The sequence below is a fragment of the Amphibalanus amphitrite genome, unplaced genomic scaffold (genome assembly GCF_019059575.1).
Source record: "Amphibalanus amphitrite isolate SeventyFive unplaced genomic scaffold, NRLGWU_Aamphi_draft 001615F_arrow, whole genome shotgun sequence".
NCBI classification, from domain to species: Eukaryota; Metazoa; Arthropoda; class Thecostraca; order Balanomorpha; family Balanidae; genus Amphibalanus; species Amphibalanus amphitrite.
This window is the reverse complement of record NW_024883108.1, coordinates 63,929-82,403: the sequence shown is the minus strand read 5'-3', so window position 1 is coordinate 82,403 and position 18,475 is coordinate 63,929. Positions and strand designations below refer to the sequence as shown.

The following is an 18,475-nucleotide window of genomic DNA, read 5'->3' as shown; positions in this document are numbered from 1 at the left end:
TCTGATCCAAAATAAAGCGAAAATATTTACGTTGATTTGAACTTTAGCCCTCGCCCGTATAGGGAGGCCGAATGGACCTCTCCCCTCGGTTTTTCGCGAATAACTCGCGTAAAAAGCGACCGATCACGACGAAGCTTTCAGTACCCTCGCCTTAATTAATTTTACACCTACCCTGGAAATTTCATGACCCTGACCCTTATGACCTTTGACCTTTATGAGACGTTTAGCCGGAAGCGCGACTCGGCGTATGTCGGCTCGCAAAGCCGCGCGTTTGCAGAGTCTTTTCGTGGTTTCAAGCGTTCAAACATGGGATACGATGTTGCTCCCATGCATAAGGGTGGATGTCAAGGTCACCTGAAGGTCAGGTCAGGTCATTAACCTATAATGACCTTGTTCATTTTCTTTAGTTTTACATGTTTCTAGGCTAGTTTCTTTAGCTGAATTCTAATTTGGCAACCGTTTGAACATTTACGAAGTAGTTTTGGTACCTTCGTAACATGTTACGAAGCTGTCAGAGACGGTTGACACCCACTACGAATATCCGACAAAGCGCCTACTGGTTGACCTGACCTGACCTGACCCGACCTGGCCTAAATGCATGAAGGCGTCATCTGTGATCAAAACTAACATGATGTTCGTGATCAGCACCCTGAAATTCTCCGTAGCAGCCACCCTTTACGACATTCTAACAGGTCCCGATTTTCCCGACTTTTGGGTTTTTGACCTGACCTGGAAGGTCAACCAATGACCTAGGACCTTAAAATTGGTTATCATCGGCTTACTCTCGTGACGGGCAATTGGCTCGTTTTTTGCGAAGCTCTAGCTCGATCAGGGGCCAAACGGCAAGGGGGTCCATCCTTACCCTTCTTTATTCTGTCAGTGTCTTTTGTTATGAATTCCCCCTTATACGTTCGCGGCTGGCCAAACACCAATAAGGACGAGGGTTAATGTTGTTGAGCACTTGTGCGAGGAGCATTGGTATAAGCAGTTATTGCATTTTTTACCATTCCTCGAAAAATATAAATTACCAAAAAGAGATACCTTGATATTAATATTCGATCATAGATCTTCGTAGGAGTTCATAACAAAAGACAAAAAAATTAAATTCTGTCTTTTGTTATGAATTCCGAAGAAGATCTGCGATCGAATATTAGTATCCATATATTCTTTTTGGTTGGTTATATTTTTTCAAGGAAAGGTAAAAATACTTTTTAAGTCATCAATCCGAAATCTGCTCCAAGATTTCTTTCAAAATTCCATGACAAGGAAAATCACCAGAGGTCACCAAAGGGCAATGACCTTTGCCTGATCCTCACATAACCTTGGCATCCACCATACCTAAGTGCAAGGGACAGCCAACATTTCACATGTTGACACGCTTGTAACCATAGGAAGTCTGTAAGCGCACAAATACCATATCGCTGGCATGCAGATAGAGTCGTTATTCTGGCCTGACATGGTCCCGAGAGAAAGGTCACATGGACCATGGTAAAGGTAATTAGAGTCAGGGTCATGCAATCTCCGGGGAAAGTGGAAAATTAATTAGTTTAAAGGTACTGAAAGTTCGTCTCGATCGGACGCTTTTTTCACGAGTCATTTGTGAAAAACCGAGGGGCTTCATTCGATCCACTAAAACCAATTTTAGGCTAGCTAATTTGATAGCTATAGTATTCGATCTTGACTTGATAAGATAAAGTCAAGATAATTGCTAAAGGTCATTTACCCTCACTTAAAAAGTGAAGCTTGTGATTGTAAACACGAGGCACATATTGACGCTCTACGCTTGAAAAAAAAAAACAATTTGTTGTTTAGGCTCTCCAGCCATCCCCTCTCTACCACGCGCCTCCCGAGGTCACGTTTTCGACTCCCTCCGGTGACCTTGCTTCCGGCCCCTGTGTCGGCGCCCCCTTTGATCTCCAAACCGCCGCTCAGCCGTTTCTCGCGTCTGTTGACACTTTGACCACGACTTTGACGAGCTAACTCCCGTGTCAGCAAGGTGCATGAACCTTCCCAGTGCTCTGTCGCTGCTACCAGCCAGAGAAGCCGAATATGGCAGCAGTGGGTAGCAGCGGTGACACGCCCAGGGTCGAACGGTGACCGATTCGGTCAGGTGCTGAGATGCGCGGCTCAGCACAACGTGCTTTGCCATGGCGAGTCGAGGTCCTGATAGGTCATGTGGCAGAGGTGGGTGCGGGTGAGGGAGCGATATAAGGGGTTGTGCCAAGACGGTACCCTGCTGTTCAGAAACTGCCCAGGTAGAGGGAGCAACAGTGGAAGCCATGCTGAAGCTCGCTGTCGCTGTTGTGGTAAGGACGCTGGGTTCCGCTCATTTTGGTAGCATGCATGAAAGGTCAATTTAGTTTGCAACTTCTTTTGCAACAAACAAATACTGGTTCAAATTTGGTATGCACTGTATGGCCTGACTTACGCCACTAATAACGCCACTAATCGTTCATCATCTGATAAAAAATGTCGTCACTCTATCGTCCTTCAAAACGCAACATGTCTCGTGCTTTGCAGAATTACATATATACCACGTTTTATCTCCTTGATTTTTATAACTATCTGCTGTAATCATTATGTATATCCTCTTGTAGGTATATTGATGGATACAAGTAGAAAAACACGGAACAAATAGTGCATGGACGCGTTTCGATTATTAAATCTTCATCAGCATGACATAATCACAGAGAAAACAAGATATAGCACACAAACATTCGAGCTCGTCACAGTGCAATCGTCTTGATTTTAAAAATTCATGCATATGACATATTCGCTACTAATCCACCTGTAGGAGAATATCCACGAAAAATGATAGCAAAATAGATCACTGACATACATATGACACATGGATAACAACAAATTTGTACAGAACGATCATGAACAAGTAGGTACTTATTCAAACTAATGACGCGTCTTCTTTAAACTATACATCGCCGCTGGTTTTGCCCATTTCATCGAACCCACCCTAATATTAATCGTTTCGTTCATTGCTGTAAATGATATATTATATCCTATTGATATATTATATCCTCTTTATTTGTGCCATTGCTTCAAAATCGTCCACTATTTTTCAGGTCTCCCTTCTCATCAGCGTCGCAGCGGCCTCTGATCTCTGCGACTGTCAGACGCCCTTCCCCGCCGGGTACAAGTCCAAGTACTGCTGCGAAGACTATTCCTCAACCCCTCGTCACACCTACCCGACCTACAGCCCACCGCCGGCGCACCGCTTCACGGAGACTATCGCCGAGCAAAACCCCCAACTGCGCAAACAGGAGGCCCATGAAGAGCCCTGGCAGGAGACGTTCACTGCAGAGGACTTTGAGACGTTCCCGTCCAAGAAGTACCCCACGTCTCCGGGCGGTTATGCGGAATGGATGCCACATCACTCGGAGCCTCTCATGGTGCCCCGTCACGCTGCTCGACGCTACATGACCTATGATGAGGATTACAGACAGTTCCTCCAGAACGTCCTGCACTTCGTCGAGCACTTCCAGAGGTCCCCCAACGCGTCCCGACCGCGGCCTCCGCGTGAGGCGGCGCCTCTTCCCGACTGTGATCCACAGAGGAGGTACCGGACAGCGGACGGCACGTGCAACTCGGCCGAGAAACCACTCCGTGGAGCGGCGGGACAGGTCAGCGGTTAGCTTTGGGTTAGCGCGGGGTTTACATAGCCTTGGTGCGGGCAGAGGCGGCAGAGGTCTAGGTCAGCGGGCGGCGGCAGGATGACTTTTGGGGACTCGTTTGGATAAAGGGCCGAGGACATGAATCACCAAATCCCATGCCTTCTCTTGACTTTGGCTGTGAACTTTTGGACTTCAGGCTTTATGAATAGCAGCTCTGAAGGACAGACTTCAGAGCTAGGTAGGTACTTACTTGATTTAGTACATGAGAGTCCAGCATTGAACAGTGAATAGGTATCTACGTTTTTATTCCGGACCGAGGGATGTGAAGTCTGAATAATGTATCGTTCCTTTGATGTTCGTGCAAAGATTTTGGAAAAGTCACTGCCCACTTCCTTTAACCTTAGAAAGAACTTCCATTCTTGCGAACTCCACTTCGACAACTAAGCCCATCTGCCTCTCCTCCTCCAGGGGAACACTCGTCTGGTGCTGCCTCCTGCCTACCAGGACGGCATCTTCCTACCGCGGTTCCTCGACTCCGCCGGCCGGCGGCTGCCAGGGGCTCGTCAGATCAGCGTGGCTGTCACCTCCAGCCACGACATCCCGCTGCCGCACCTCACCGACTCGGTGATGCAGTGGGGCCAGTTCATCGACCACGACCTGGCGCTGTCCCCCGAGGTCAAACCGGACACCCCCTGCTGCCGGCTGGGCCGCCGCGCGCCGGACGCTCACGCCTTCTGCCTGCCCATCACGGCCCGCACCACCGATCCCGTGTACGGCCCCTGTGGCAAGACGTGCATCGAGTTCGTGCGCTCCGTGCCCGCCTGGCACGAGCGCCAGAAGGTGCTGACCCAGGTCAACAGCCGCACCAGCTACATCGACGCCGACATGCTGTACGGCGTGTCGGAGCGCTGGACGGCCTCGCTGAGGGAGCACAGCGGAGGAAGGCTGCGCGTGGGCCCGACGAAGTTCCTGCTGCCCGATCCGGAGCCGGAGCTGGAGTGTCACAGCACGGTGAAAGAAGAGCCGTGCTTTCGCTCCGGAGATCCGCGCGTCAACGTGCAGGTGGGAAGAGAGAGAGAGAGAGAGAGAGAGAGAGAGAGAGAGAGAGAGAGAGAGAGAGAGAGAGAGAGAGAGAGAGAGAGAGAGAGAGAGAGAGAGAGAGAGAGAGAGAGAGAGAGAGAGAGAGAGAGAGAGAGAGAGAGAGAGAGAGAGAGAGAGACGTCCTGTTTACCTGGCTTTTAGCGCTGATATGGTGATCTAGTGACGGAATGTGATGTAGTGAACTAGTGATGTGATGATGGTCTTTTGTACTCGGTTCTTTTAGGGGTGATATGGTGATGTGTTGATGTAGTGGTGTGATAATCGTGGGTCAAAGTCCGTTGGCGGTGCTGCGGTGATTCGTGATGATGTGCCATGATGTACCAAGCTCGACTGATATGATGTGATGTGATGTGATGGGATGTGATATGATATTGTGATGTCCTGTGTACCAGGCCCGATTGGCAGTGATGCACATCATCTGGATGAGGGAGCACAATCGGATCGCCGGAAGGCTGCAGGAGATGAACCCTCACTGGGACGACGAGAGACTCTTCCAGGTGAGTTCAGCCCCATCTCTTGGAGAAGGGGCGTCAAACGGGTGCTGCGGTCAATGATTGTGATGCGGGTCTGAGATGATGGCATGCATTTGAGTGGCCAAATGCATTCCACCATCGGATATTCTGACTGTTCCCTGTTCTTTGTGAGGATACCTGAGTAAAATTTAATCTGCGTATGCTCTGAGGCATTGAGGCAATGTCATTACTCTGTATGTTCCGCAGGAGAGCCGTCGTATTGTGATCGCCGAGATCCAGCACATCACGTACTCCCATTGGCTGCCGATCGTGCTCGGTCACAACTACACTGATACCAACATGATGGGGGAACAGAAAGGGCCGGCCAGCTACTCCAACAGGTCAGTTTGCAGGCGGGCAGAGAAACGTTCGGTGCGGTGTAGACGGGAAATTTAAACCGCTTCCAAAAGTTACGATTTATAACAAATCGCCAAGCGTTAATTATCACGCTCTAGGTGGAATATCTTTAACCTTATAATATGATTATGATGATACAATCATGTTTGGCTCAAAGAACTTCTCTCATCGCTCTTCTCTATTATTATCCTTTCGTCTTTCTTTTTATTTTTCCTCTGTCTCTCTTTCACTCTCTCCCACAGATACAACGCCGAGACGGAGCCAACAATCGCCACCGAGTTCTCCTCGGCCGCCTTCCGCTTCGGCCACTCGCTCATCAACAACCACGTCTTCCTCTTCTCCGACCTCCGCAAACCGCCCTTCGGCTTCACGCGCCTCCGCGACATCTTCCTGACGCCGCACCTCATCTACCAGGGCGCCCTCGACTTCCTCGCCAAGAGCCTGGTGGCGCAGGCGCCGCAAAAGTGCGACCTCGCCTTCGCCAGCGCCCTCACCGGACATCTGTTTCAGGTGGGCATGGATGCCGTCTGGTGCACCTATTGAGAAGTTTGCTGACGAGGGTCAATCATTTTGAGATAAAATACTGTGTGGGTGCGTAACTGTGAAAGTGAAATTTGTGAGTGATGAGATAAGATCTTCTGGTGCCACTGTTATCAAACCATATCTAAGAATCTCAGCGAACAACAGGACTTCCTCAACATTCCGGGGGACATTCCAGATTCCTTCTTCTCCTCCCTCCTTCTCGACGGTCCGTCCTTCGAGGATCCAAATTATTGTCTTCTAAGATCCCCACAAAACTATCTCCATCACACATCCATCTTCTTCCCCGGTCACATGAATAGGAATGGGGATGCGCTTCACTACGAATCCCAACGCCATCTCCAAGACCGTTAGACGAACTTCAACACTCACAAATCTTCTCCCTCTTCATCCTCTCCTTTCACAGGAGCGCGGCGAGCTGTGCGGGATGGACCTGGTGGCCATGAACATCCAGCGCGGCAGGGATCACGGCACGCCCACCTACTCGACCGCGAGGCGCTGGTGCGGCCTGCCCCACCTACCCTCGTTCACCGCCCTGACCCGGGTCATGAGCCCCGAGGCGGTGGTCCGCCTGGCCGGGGTGTATCGCTCTGTGGACGATATTGACCTCTATATTGGCGGAGTGGCGGAGTTTCCGGTGGACGGCGGGCTGGTCGGACCGACCTTCCAGGTAGGCATGAATTGAGACGTTGATGTTCGTTTTTTTTTTTCAGAAGCGATTATTGATTACCTACTTATTATCAATTGTTAGTTATTTCAGTTCGAAGTTATTAGCTGGGTCAGGCTACGACTATAATAGGCTATAATTGGGTCAGGCTACAAGAGATACATATATCTAATCTATGTAAATGCTTGTTTTTTGGGGCTACTAGGAAGCGAAAACAATAAACGACTGGTAGCTGAAAATCGAACATTTAAATACATGAGCTGTTTACACTATATGCCATAAAACGATCATTTCTTATTTTTCTCCCTGTCCAGTGGTCATGACCCTTGTCTACGAGCATCTCCATTCTCCGCAGTGTCTGATTGGTAACCAGTTCTTCCGGCTGCGCTGGGGCGACAACTTCTTCTACGACCTGGGCGGCGAGTCTCGTCCATGGCGGTTCAGCCTGGCGCAGCTGTCGGAGCTGCACCACTCCAGCTGGTCCCGCGTCCTCTGTGACACCGTCTCCGGCATCAGCGTCATCCAGCCGGACTCCTTCCGCGCTGTGACCGACGAGAACCGTCTGACCGCCTGCGGCCAGCTGCCCGAGGTCAGCCTCGAGCCGTGGAGGGAGGAACTGCAGCAGCCAACCGGGGAGGAGGGAGACGATGAGGAGGAGGTGAAGACTGAGGCCGTGGAGAGCAACACGCTGGACGCCGCCGGGTTTTTGGCATCCGTCGGGCTGTAAGACGAAGTTGTGACAGATGAAGTCTTGAAATCGGAAAGAGTTAGATAGATAAATACGAGGTCATATGTAGAGGGTATAGGTTTGCATAACTTGCAAGAAGTAGGAGCCGTAATAGAGTAGGTGTTATGAGAAGCGCTGGAACGCTTTGCTGGGGGAAGATTGACCGCCGATAGAAATATAATACCTACAGATGAAGTCGTTTTCCACAGCGGTATTCGCAAGGCGATGTTTTAGTGATAACAGGTGAGCAGGCTAACACTTAACCCGCGCCCTGGTGGGGTCTGTTTATAACGCGACCTGGTGGGGGGGGGGCTATTTTTGCCCCCCCCCCCTATCTCCGAAACTACTGGAGGAATCCACAAAATTGAAGGGGCGTTCGAAAGCCCTTTCATATTTGTCGAAGGTAATTCAATTTCGTTGACCTGGCCAACCTGTCATAGCCTTTGGAAATTTTTCGGTCACAATATGTTAAATTGATCCCCGGGAGGATACTGAAAGTTTGGTGACGATCGGCGCAGCGGCTCTGGAGATATATTGGAAAGTCTGGAGGGGGGGGGGGGCTAAAAATAACCCCCACCCCCACCAGGGCGCGGGTTAACAGTCAAAGGAATTCGTCAGCTGTGTCATTTTTTACTGCGCGTACCGTTGTCATATTGATATTTTCATCGTGTGACTACAGTGATCAAATGACGAGCTTCTTGCAGCCTAATGGTGTCGATGTTTTTCGATCAGAACGAATGGTACTTCATAGGTATGTAGTTGACCGTGTTCGCTTTGCGATGGAAATGTGTGCTTGGGAAATGAGAATATATGAAACCGTCGACATTCTTGCGTGTTTGTTTCCGCCCGATGATGACCAGCTGAATTTCGCCTGAAGTGATCAATGAAGGTGTTCTTAGATGGTAATTACTTACAAGTTGCAGATAATAATGCCTATGACGACTTATTAGTAAGTTAACAATGAATACTTAAAATAAGCAAGCAATATTGAAACGGTCGGTCCTAAGGCAATTTTACAAAGCTTTTGGACATTTGAATGCTAAAACAGGGCCTCGGATAACATGTTAACTGGGTGGGCTTATTTTGCCAGCGATCGTGTTCTTCTTATCAAGACACGTCGAATCAGCTATAAATTGACCTTGAAAGGTCAATTTGAAATTTGACCTCAGGTCAAGGTCATGACCTGACCGGAAAAGGTCATGCTGCATGTCAGTCGATCCGTTCAGTCGACCTGAGCACAACAGATGTGTTATCATCGCTCTAGCATGCGCCTACCAAAAGTTATTAGCGAGCAACTGTTAGGCCCTCTTTTGTGAGCTAAGATGACCTCAGGGATATAAGGAAGGGTCACGGGTGCCATTTTCCAGTTCAGTGTGTCATGTTGGATTGTTTATAGGTGTTTGAAAGTGTTCAGAATGGTGTCCGTCCAGAAAAAAACGCATTTTAATTTCCTCCCATTGACACTGATGCTAGACGTCGGACTTCGTCCCCGTCTTGGGTTGAGATGTTCGTTTGTCTGGTCGCTATGTCTGCCTCAAGTTATGAAGTAGTTACAACTGTCGCCTATCACCGGGGCATGCCCGAGATCATTTCCCGCTGACCACAGGAGCTTTCGATAAGGTATGACGCGTACAGTGGATCTTATTAGGATCTCCAGACGTAACTAGATGGCGTTGAGCCTTAGTCGAGTCCATGTCAAATTCAAGGAGAGGTCACTACCGAGCTGGGCCCGATTGGGAGGTGGGCGGGGAGGGGGGGGGGACGGGTGGCGAGGTCACGGTGCGGGTGACCTGTCAAACAGCCCCGGCGCGGTGGGGCACTGCCGTAGGCAAATGGCGCACTCCAGCGTTGTTCCATATCGCGGTGGTGGGCCGGGCGGCCGGTTAGCTTGGCAGCTTGGAAGGAAAGGATAATGAGGCATGGTTTTGCTGTGTCCGGTTCACCCAAGGCTATGTAAACCAGGTAGAACGCTCCCGACGAAAAACTGGGGACAACAATGAATTTAGTAACCGCGACTCTCGGGACCAAACAAACTCAGGTTGCCATGGTAACGGGGCAAATTTGGCATGAGTACGCATCTAATAACTCATTTTTCAACGAATTGTTTTAGAAAAAAGCAAAAAGACTTGTCGGACCACTACTAGAATGAATTGCAGTTTTCATAACCGACCAGAGTTTTTATCAGACTGGCCTAAATAATATCAAAATCAAGTCCTAAACTTAGCGGCCCGTGCTGCTATAGGTTACCTCTAACGCTCTGGCCCCCAAAATCGTCACTGGCTTATCAGCCAATGAGCGTCGAGTATTGTCCTACGCTGATTGGTGGGATTACTGCAGTTGTTGTTTAGAATGCTTACGATGCTGACAGCGCTAGCGAAGGTGTCTCCACTTTTCGTAATGTTAAAAGCCCGGGGCGCACCCCCCCCGGGTTCACCTATTGTTACTTATGATGCACCCAAAGTAATGCAAATGTGGCGTTGATAATACAGCTGGCAATGGAATGCTAGCGACTGCTCCGCCAGCGCCTAGCTATAAGGATTAAGATTATTTATGTCTCCTGAAATTTTCATTGAATATAATTCAAGCACTTATAGAAAGATCGTATTCGTTCGCCAGTTTTTTGGCCAGCTGGCGTTTCTTGCGTAGAGCGTCCTTGGGCAAATATTTAGGTATAACGCAGGTGATTTTTTTTTTTTGCTGGTAAGACGCCTTTAGGGTCAAATCAAGCAGTGGCGGCGGAACACCTTTAACGAAGTGGGGGCACTGCCGACTTTTGGTCCCATTCTTTCCATGCAACGCCCATAGGGCTAATGTTAAAATGCCAAAATTAAACGGGGGCACGGTGCCCCGATGCCCCCCCCCCCCCCGTTCCGCCGCCACATGAAATCAAGTCGCTAAGAGACGATGAGGAAAAGTGGACGAACGCTACATTTCTGTGCATGAAGTCTCGAGTTAAAAAAGCTAAAAGTTATTATGCGTGTAAGCTAAAAAAACAATAAGATCAGTTAATAAAAATATTTGACCCGAAATAAACTTCTGTTTTGTCTGACCATGATTGCATGTATGACCTCGGTCCAGCCTGGTTCAACTCGGGCCCAACCTGGTTCGGCTCCCCTTTTTTAATCTAAATTTGGCCGGAACCTTTTGGATGGAAGGAATCACAAGGACAGAGTCCCCGCTAAGCTGAGCTTGTTAAGTGTTGACCCTGCCATCTACCCTCCGATCAAGCAATTCCTGGTCTATTGCAGACTATGGTTTTGAGGTTTAGTCTATGGCAAAATGGTCTATGGTTTAAAGTCCAAATTTTAACGTGCGCACATAGCCGCGCACGGCCGGTCCCCTCAGGCCCTCGACTTTGCCTTGCAGCGGCCTGCCACCAACCACAACCATACCCGTCAGGAGGCTCAAAAAACGTCAAGCACACGTCGTATTTCGAACCCGGACTTTTGCAACCGGGACGTGCGCCTTCACCACATGGCACATGGAGTCCAACGCTCTACCGACCGAGCTACCGGGACGGACATTTACCTTGGGGTTTCGCCTCGTGACATTGACAGACGTCAGACACTTTGGCCGAACTTTAGCCGAAACACTGAGCAAGCTGCGCAGGGCGATAGGTGCTCGTAGCGTTTAGGTTGGGTAACCTGTGAGCTGAACGCGATGTCGTGAGTTCGAGCCCCACTCCCGGGTCTGGTTTTATCTAGACACAACCAAAATCTTTCCTTCTACTGCAACACACCTAAGCACGATGACATCTTTCCCCAATATCCTCCCCAAAAGTCAAAATTATCGCTTATAAACGTTTAGCTAAGTTTTATTTTTTTTTAGAAAATATTTTTTGTCATTTGTCTGGAGCCATTTCAACTCTTTTTTCTATTCTGATTCTTTTCGACCCGATAAAACCCACCTAAACTGAACGTGCCAAATGAAAAATATCTAACTCAAATAACAGTTTAGAAAAGCCTCATCATGCATCATGAAAAGCATCATGCAACAATCGACTGAAAAGTTGCATGCTATGAATACGTCCTAGATTTCAATTATCATTGTTCAACATTTTGGCTGGAACCGACGCTGCCTCTGGCTTGCCCGTTTGTTTGAGATAATGACTCCCTTCAGTCGCGTTCTTGCCGGTTCCACATGAACAGGATACCATCATACCGGAGTGAACGCACCCGCAGCTATCATCCCCTCCCCTCAGCCTCGGCGCAGTGGCGGGCGGCCCTGGGCGGACCACTCCCGGCGCTACGCACGCCCCATGCGCCGTGATACCGCCTCACTCCCCCTCCCTCCTTCCCCCACAATGACCGGTGACCTCACTTCCCTCGGGATTTGGACTCGCCCTACCCCGACCGTAGCGCCACGTGGTGGCTCTGGAGATCTTAAATAGACCCACTGTACGGCGCAAGGCCAGCAACACCCAGGGTCTTTCTATCATCTATGTAAGGAACAAAGAACACCGGACGACGGCCGGAGAAGTAACTGGCCGAAACGTTGTGAAGCTTACATCTCAACTCAAGACGGGGACGAAAGTCCGACAACTATTGTCATTTGTCTGGCAAACCTAAGAAAGAACGGAGCTGAAGCCCCTGAATCATTTCGCCACGTGTTTTGAGCACTGGACAGTGGACTTTTATGGTTTGAAGAAAATTCGTGCAAAAAGTCGTGAGAGAAATATTGTTAAATACAAGGCCCTATATACCTAAATATATCTTTCTAGTTGAGGTTTATTTGCCATTGCATGGGTCCACAGTGCAGGGATATTTCTATCTCGCACTCCTCTGAGATGCAAAGATAAGAATTTGTTATCTCTGCATCTCTCTGAGATGCAAAGATAAGGTCTCGAGGTTTCATAGCCAAAAATCAAGAGTTCAACTGATGATGGGTCAATAACCGAACGGCATTTTCAATGGCTGTTTATGTATGAAACTTATGAAATAAAAACAAGCTACTCTAAATCTTTTTTTACATAGATGAATGCATTTAAATATAATATTGAATTAATTAAGAATAAACCTCAACATAGAAAGATATAGGATTCCTCATGCACTGAAAACAATTCAACCCGCGTACAGCGAGTAAAACCCGCTGCTGGCGGGTACACCTACCCACCACCTAATTTGACACTCTACCAGCGGGTGCGTTTACCCGCACATCGCAGGCTGTCAACCCGAGTATATTGTGTACCTAACCCGCATAGGATGGGGACTCAACCCACACACAGAAGGCAACCTACCCGTTCGCAGCGGGTACACAATCCGCACATGGCGTATTACCTGCGATGCGTGGGTTGGGAACTCGCTTTCTGCGAGTACAAATATCCGCTGGTAGGGTGTCAAAATCAGCTGGAGGGTAAAGTACCCTCCAGTGGCGGCGTTCAAGGAGGAAAACGCCGCCATCGCCGGGATTCGAACCCGATATCTTTGATATTACAAACCGATGCGCTACCAACTGCGCCACAGGCGACCTGACGCAAAGCGACTGAAATGTCGGTGTATATCAGATTAAAATGAAGAACTGACGGCGGACTCAATACAGAAAGTAAAAAGGCTTATCTTAGACAATTGACATGAATCCGCCTATAGTGTTTTAAATATTAAGGAATAGTTTGGACAAATATTTCATTTGCATCGGGAAAGATTTATTTATCCAGGCTTATTTTTACCAATAAAATGTGCTAAGAGCGGTCTGCAAACTTCACCACAATGCGCCAGATTCGCGGACTGCAGAATATTCTGCTGAGCGTTCCAGCGAAATATTCTGCCGGCCAAGACGTGACGTCATCCAAACAATGATTCAAACGTCCCAAGCCCGTTAAGTACCCTCCTAACTCACAGAACGCAGCCCCACAGCTGTTACAGTTACGATTACAATTGCCTTGCACATCTCTACCCCTGCACAAGGCCTGCACAAGCACGCAGCCGAGCCGAAAAGCGACTATTGTGGCGCGTCACATTTCAACACTCGTTTGAGCGTCGAAGTCAAAAGTATTAATTTCAAAACCAATGCCGTGCATCAGTGGGATATCTGCCATGACACATGCGTGATCAAGGCAACCTGCGTATAGCATGTCACCTATACCTTCACTGAAAAAAACTTACTCCCCATTTTCTAATTTTAGAATGCCAAAAAGCACTCCTGCAATCGAATAATTTTATGACCTGGCATAAGCGCCTAAAATGGGGAGTTTTGGGGAATAAAACTAGCATATAGAATATATTTAGTATCCGAACGCTTATATTATTCGTGCTAGGGAGTAATTTTATGACGGAGGATAAAAGTATGCTATCTTTGGATAAAATTACACTAGATGATAATTTTATTAACTTAATACTAAATTTACTCCCATTCGGGGAATAATATTGCCATGCCAAAAAGCACTCCTTTTTTCGATAATTTTACCCCGGAGTAACTCCCCGGTAAAATCAAGCTCCGGTGTAAAAGTACCACCCCTGATAATGCGGGGTGATGTGGTAATATTATGACCAAGTGTAAAATAAGGAATGCGTTTAAACAATGTATTGAAACACCAACAATTGATTAACGAATGGTACCTGAGCATCAGCGGGTACATCTTAATTTGGACGCACTTCCAGTGATGGCGCATTGCGGCCGACATGGACGTAATTTTGCTTCCTAGTTGAGAAGCGGCGTCTCAACTGGGAGGCAAAACTTCGTCTCTGCCGGCCGCAATGCGAAATCACTGGAAGGACGTTCAAGGTCACAACTCACAAGGGCGTTATGGTTAACACTGAGGCTAACGAATAACATCTGCGCACAGAACCACCGCCACGGATGGCAGATAAAACGAGCGTGTATGGTTAACACTGAGGCTTACGAATAACATCTGCGCACAGAACCACCGCCACGGATGGCAGATAAAACGAGCGTGTATGGTTAACACTGAGGCTAACGAATAACATCTGCGCACAGAACCACCGCCACGGATGGCATATAAAACGAGCGTGATCTGGGCTATGAAAGACGTACTGAGACTCATTGGCGTACTGAGACCGCCGCAGCTGAATTAGTCATAATACAGAGGCTCCAGTAGTGTGAGCCACACGTTGCGAGTCACTTGAGCCACAGGTGAGCCACAAGTCGAGAGTCACTTGAACCACAGGTGAGCCACAGGTCGCCAGTCATTCGAAGTGGGCATCTCCGATGCTGGTTCTACACTACCTGGGTAACCTCCCACACCTTCTGTGATAAGCCAGATAGGTTTACATCGAATCCCACACTCCGTATAAAGAATCTCGAACAGGGCCCTGGAGGGCCCCGTGAACTTTGTGTAGAAGACAGCGTGGGCGGCCGTCATTAGGGCCACGGTCTCCAACCTGGTGGCCGGCAGTTGGCAGACCACCACACCGTCCACCGATAGTTCCTCACCTGCCTGACGAACCCCGTTTCTCGGATCCGCCAAGGTGCCAATGGTTGTTCCACAACCATAGGCAAGCTCGTCGTCTGCCGTGAAAAAGAATATTGCAGTCAGTTGGCATCAATGCATATCGTACAAATAAACGTAAAGGAAACTTAGGAGAGAAACAAGGAACCGCGTTCGTACATGGTAGCTGCAGCTATGCCATCTACAGTATCTGGAGACGATTCTTCGTTTCTTCCTGATTTCTTTTCACTCTCAAAATCGTAGTACGATGCGTAGTACGATACACTCTTACAACTAAACGTAGTGCATAATTACAAAATAATTATACGTCGTAAAAATATTTCAGTGAAATAAGAAATTAGTACCCGATGTTCCGCTGTCATGGTTAAGTATGGAGTGTAAGTAAAGGTATCAAACTGCATGTAACTGTGGTATATTTGGAGACGGTTTTCTTCCTTTTTTGCGTCGTTTGCGGTGTTAAATTTGTTTGCGGTTGGCGGGCGGTTTTATTGTTTTGCGGCGTTTTTGCGTTTTTTATTTGCGGTTTGCGGCGGGCGGGCGTTTGTTTATTTTTTGCGACGTTTGCGTTGGCGTTTCGGGCGTGCGTTTTGCGCGTTTTGCGGTGTTTGCGTTTTCCGGCGGGCGGGCGTTTTTCACAATTCAAAGTCCAAACCTTCGGGCCACAGCGCTCCTCGAAAAGCGCTGCCCTCGAGTATATTTGGAGACAATGAAGACAACCATGAATGGAGACAACCTGAATGGAGACAACCATGACTTTTCAATATCACTAGAGTTAAACAACACTTTTTGACTAATAGCAAAACCAACGACGATTGGCTGTCCAAAGGTGAGGTACAACATGTTGTCCCGCCCGTCGTTAAAGTGCCACCTTTTTACGGTTTTCGGTTTTAAAACGGTTTTCAGTAGACCTGACCCACCTATGACCTACCCTGAAGTCTGTTTCCCGAAATTCGTCCTAGTTTTCGAGATATCCGCATTCGAACTTCACATTGATGCCATCACAAAAAGTGTGGGAGATGGGATTTTAACATGGTAATGTTACATTCCCATATTCCACACATTTATGATGGCTTTAATCTGAAGTCCAATTGCGGATATCTTGAAGACTAGGCCGAATTTCGGGAAACAGACTTCAGGGTAGGTCATAGGTGGGTTAGGTCTAGTGAAAACCGTTTTGTGTAAAAAAAAGGTGGCAGTCTTCCTTTAAGCAAAAAAAAAAAATCATCAAGAAAATAAACAGTTGTCCTGCCCTCTGCTATTAATGTATTACGCCATTGGGATATGTGAAACGTCATTTCTCCATCGTGCAGGAAGAAGCATGCGTGGGAAATACCTTCCTTCACTTGGTCTTGGCTAATGTTTTGGCCTGACCTCGTATTTATCGAAAATACCTCGGGCCTAACTTAACAAATTCGCTAAAAAAAAAAATCAGTCAGATCTAAACATTATTCCAGCCCTGGCCAGGAATATACTGTCTACGATGATCGGCTGAAGCCCAGTTATATAGAAGAAGAATATCCCCCCCCCCGGCACGATGTGTTGCTAGCGGAACACCTCATCCAAAAAGGTGTGCTTGTGCCCATTCAAAACTCACCGTCTTTGTCGGCCGGCTCCACGTTTATCATCGTCTGGGCATACTTCTTCGCAGTTCGCGGTATGTCTGATTTTGTGCAGGACATGCTCCTTCACGTCCTCCTCGAGCCACAGGATCATTCCCAAGTCAGTCCACACCTGGAAACATCGCAAAATCACATTAATGAATAGAATTCACATCAAGCAACATCAAGTGAACATTATATCTTTGTGGAAGGTCAGGTCAGGTAAGTTACTGCGACTGAAAGATGCGCTAGTCCAACTACACTGTTAACTGAATGTATTGATTGTATTGTATAAATTGTCGTTGGTGCGTCTTGTGTTAGGGTTCCCAACTTCCTCATACCTACCTTTTCCTGATAGCAGACAAGGGAGCCCAACCAGGTAAGAGAACCAGGTAAGAGAACCTGCACTTAACATGTTGGACGAGTTCCTCCCTGCTGGCGTGCTTGCCTACCTACTTTTCAGCACCTTGGCGCAGCGAGTTACACGATGCAAAACCTGCGTGATGCGCTTACTCCGTGGGCGCGAGTAACGCCTGCGGCCACAACCCGCTGCGGACGAGTGATTGACCCCGCCAGAGGAGGTTTCATGTATCCGCGCATGACGGGTTGCTGTTTTACCCGAGTATAGCGGGCGTTGACACCCGTGAAGCGGGTGAAAGCTACGATGATAACGGGATGCTCTGCGAAACGCGGGAAGCTAAACGGGTAGTCAGCCTACCCGGCAGCAAAAACTCGCGCAGAGCGGGTAATTTCTTCAAAATACCCGCGATACCCGGGCCAACTCGCAATCCGCGGGTTGAATTGTTTTCAGTGTGGCTCACTCGTGGAAGATCGGATATCTTTTCCTCGCGTGTTACAGAAAAACCTCGCTCCTTCGTCGCTCGGTTTTTCAGTAACCCGCTTGGAAAAGATATCCTTATCTTCCACTCGGAGCCATGAAGAATCCTCTATATCCCGCGCCCCGCTGGGCTATTCAGCCATACGCGCCCTGCTGGGGGGCGGGGGGGGGGGGCAGAGGGCAGATTCTGCCCCCCATCTAACTTCCGAACCGATGGTCGTAGAAAGACGGGGAAAACGGCAATCGAAAGTTCTCAACAAGGCGAATCTTAAGAGCCAATTTTGTTTTGCTTAAGTAGGTCAGAGGTCAGTTCAAGGTCAGGTCAAGGGTACAAAATGCAAGTTTCTACAGTATCGGCCTTGCAGTTTGCACCGTAGTTGCCAAAGAATGGACTGAGACTGATTGCCCAAAACGTGTTCACTGAAGACAATATTCGTTGCATACAATAACATGCAAAGGTCAAGGTCAAGGTCAGATCAGGTCACCAAAAACGAAATATTTAAAACTACATGTGCGGGACATGTTTTATGGGACATTTTATTCATAGAATTCGATAGGCACACTCAATAAGTGATATGGACCACATCTGGATGAATTTCAGGTCGAGAGGTCAGGTCAAGGTCAGGTCAAGTGAGGTCAAGATTTGAAGTTGTTTTTTAAGACCTAAAAAGGTGTGTAGCTGATGCAGTTTTTCACGGCGAATCAAATGGTGTATTTTTGATTCTGTACGAGGTCTAGAACTTTAAAAACATCTTTTTTTCAAAAATGTTGTGTGTCGTGACATCATAAAATGTTGAATAGCTCCCACATTTTTGAACTGATTCTTCTAAAAATTATTATGTAGGTGCACATAGACCACTTCTCTGACATATTTTCCGTTTTTTTCGTTACACTCAAAACTTTGGATTTTACCATTATTTTCCCCAAAAGTCAGTTTTTTATGAAAAAATTGGGCCAAAATCCAAAATTTTCAAAAAACTGAGACAGCCATTTGATAGACAAAGCAGAATCACGTATAACGTTTTTTTTTGTTACGTCTTGATTCCTTTAAAAATGAAGATGTTAGTTAGCGGCGTTTTAAGTTTTGCCGTTTTTGAGGCGAAA

The 18,475-nt window shown here is 47.8% G+C and overlaps 1 protein-coding gene across 1 annotated transcript; it reads left to right on the top strand.

Annotated features, from left to right (window-relative positions):
- Positions 1–2,241: 2,241 nt before the first annotated feature.
- LOC122374167 (peroxidase-like) lies at positions 2,242–7,862 on the top strand. Its single transcript, XM_043352766.1, has 8 exons — positions 2,242–2,306; positions 3,078–3,635; positions 4,095–4,688; positions 5,120–5,224; positions 5,447–5,580; positions 5,839–6,106; positions 6,543–6,806; positions 7,159–7,862. The coding sequence occupies exons 1-8, from the start codon at positions 2,280–2,282 to the stop codon at positions 7,528–7,530; spliced, it is 2,322 nt and encodes a 773-aa protein (XP_043208701.1). The 5' UTR covers positions 2,242–2,279; the 3' UTR covers positions 7,531–7,862.
- Positions 7,863–18,475: the final 10,613 nt, after the last annotated feature.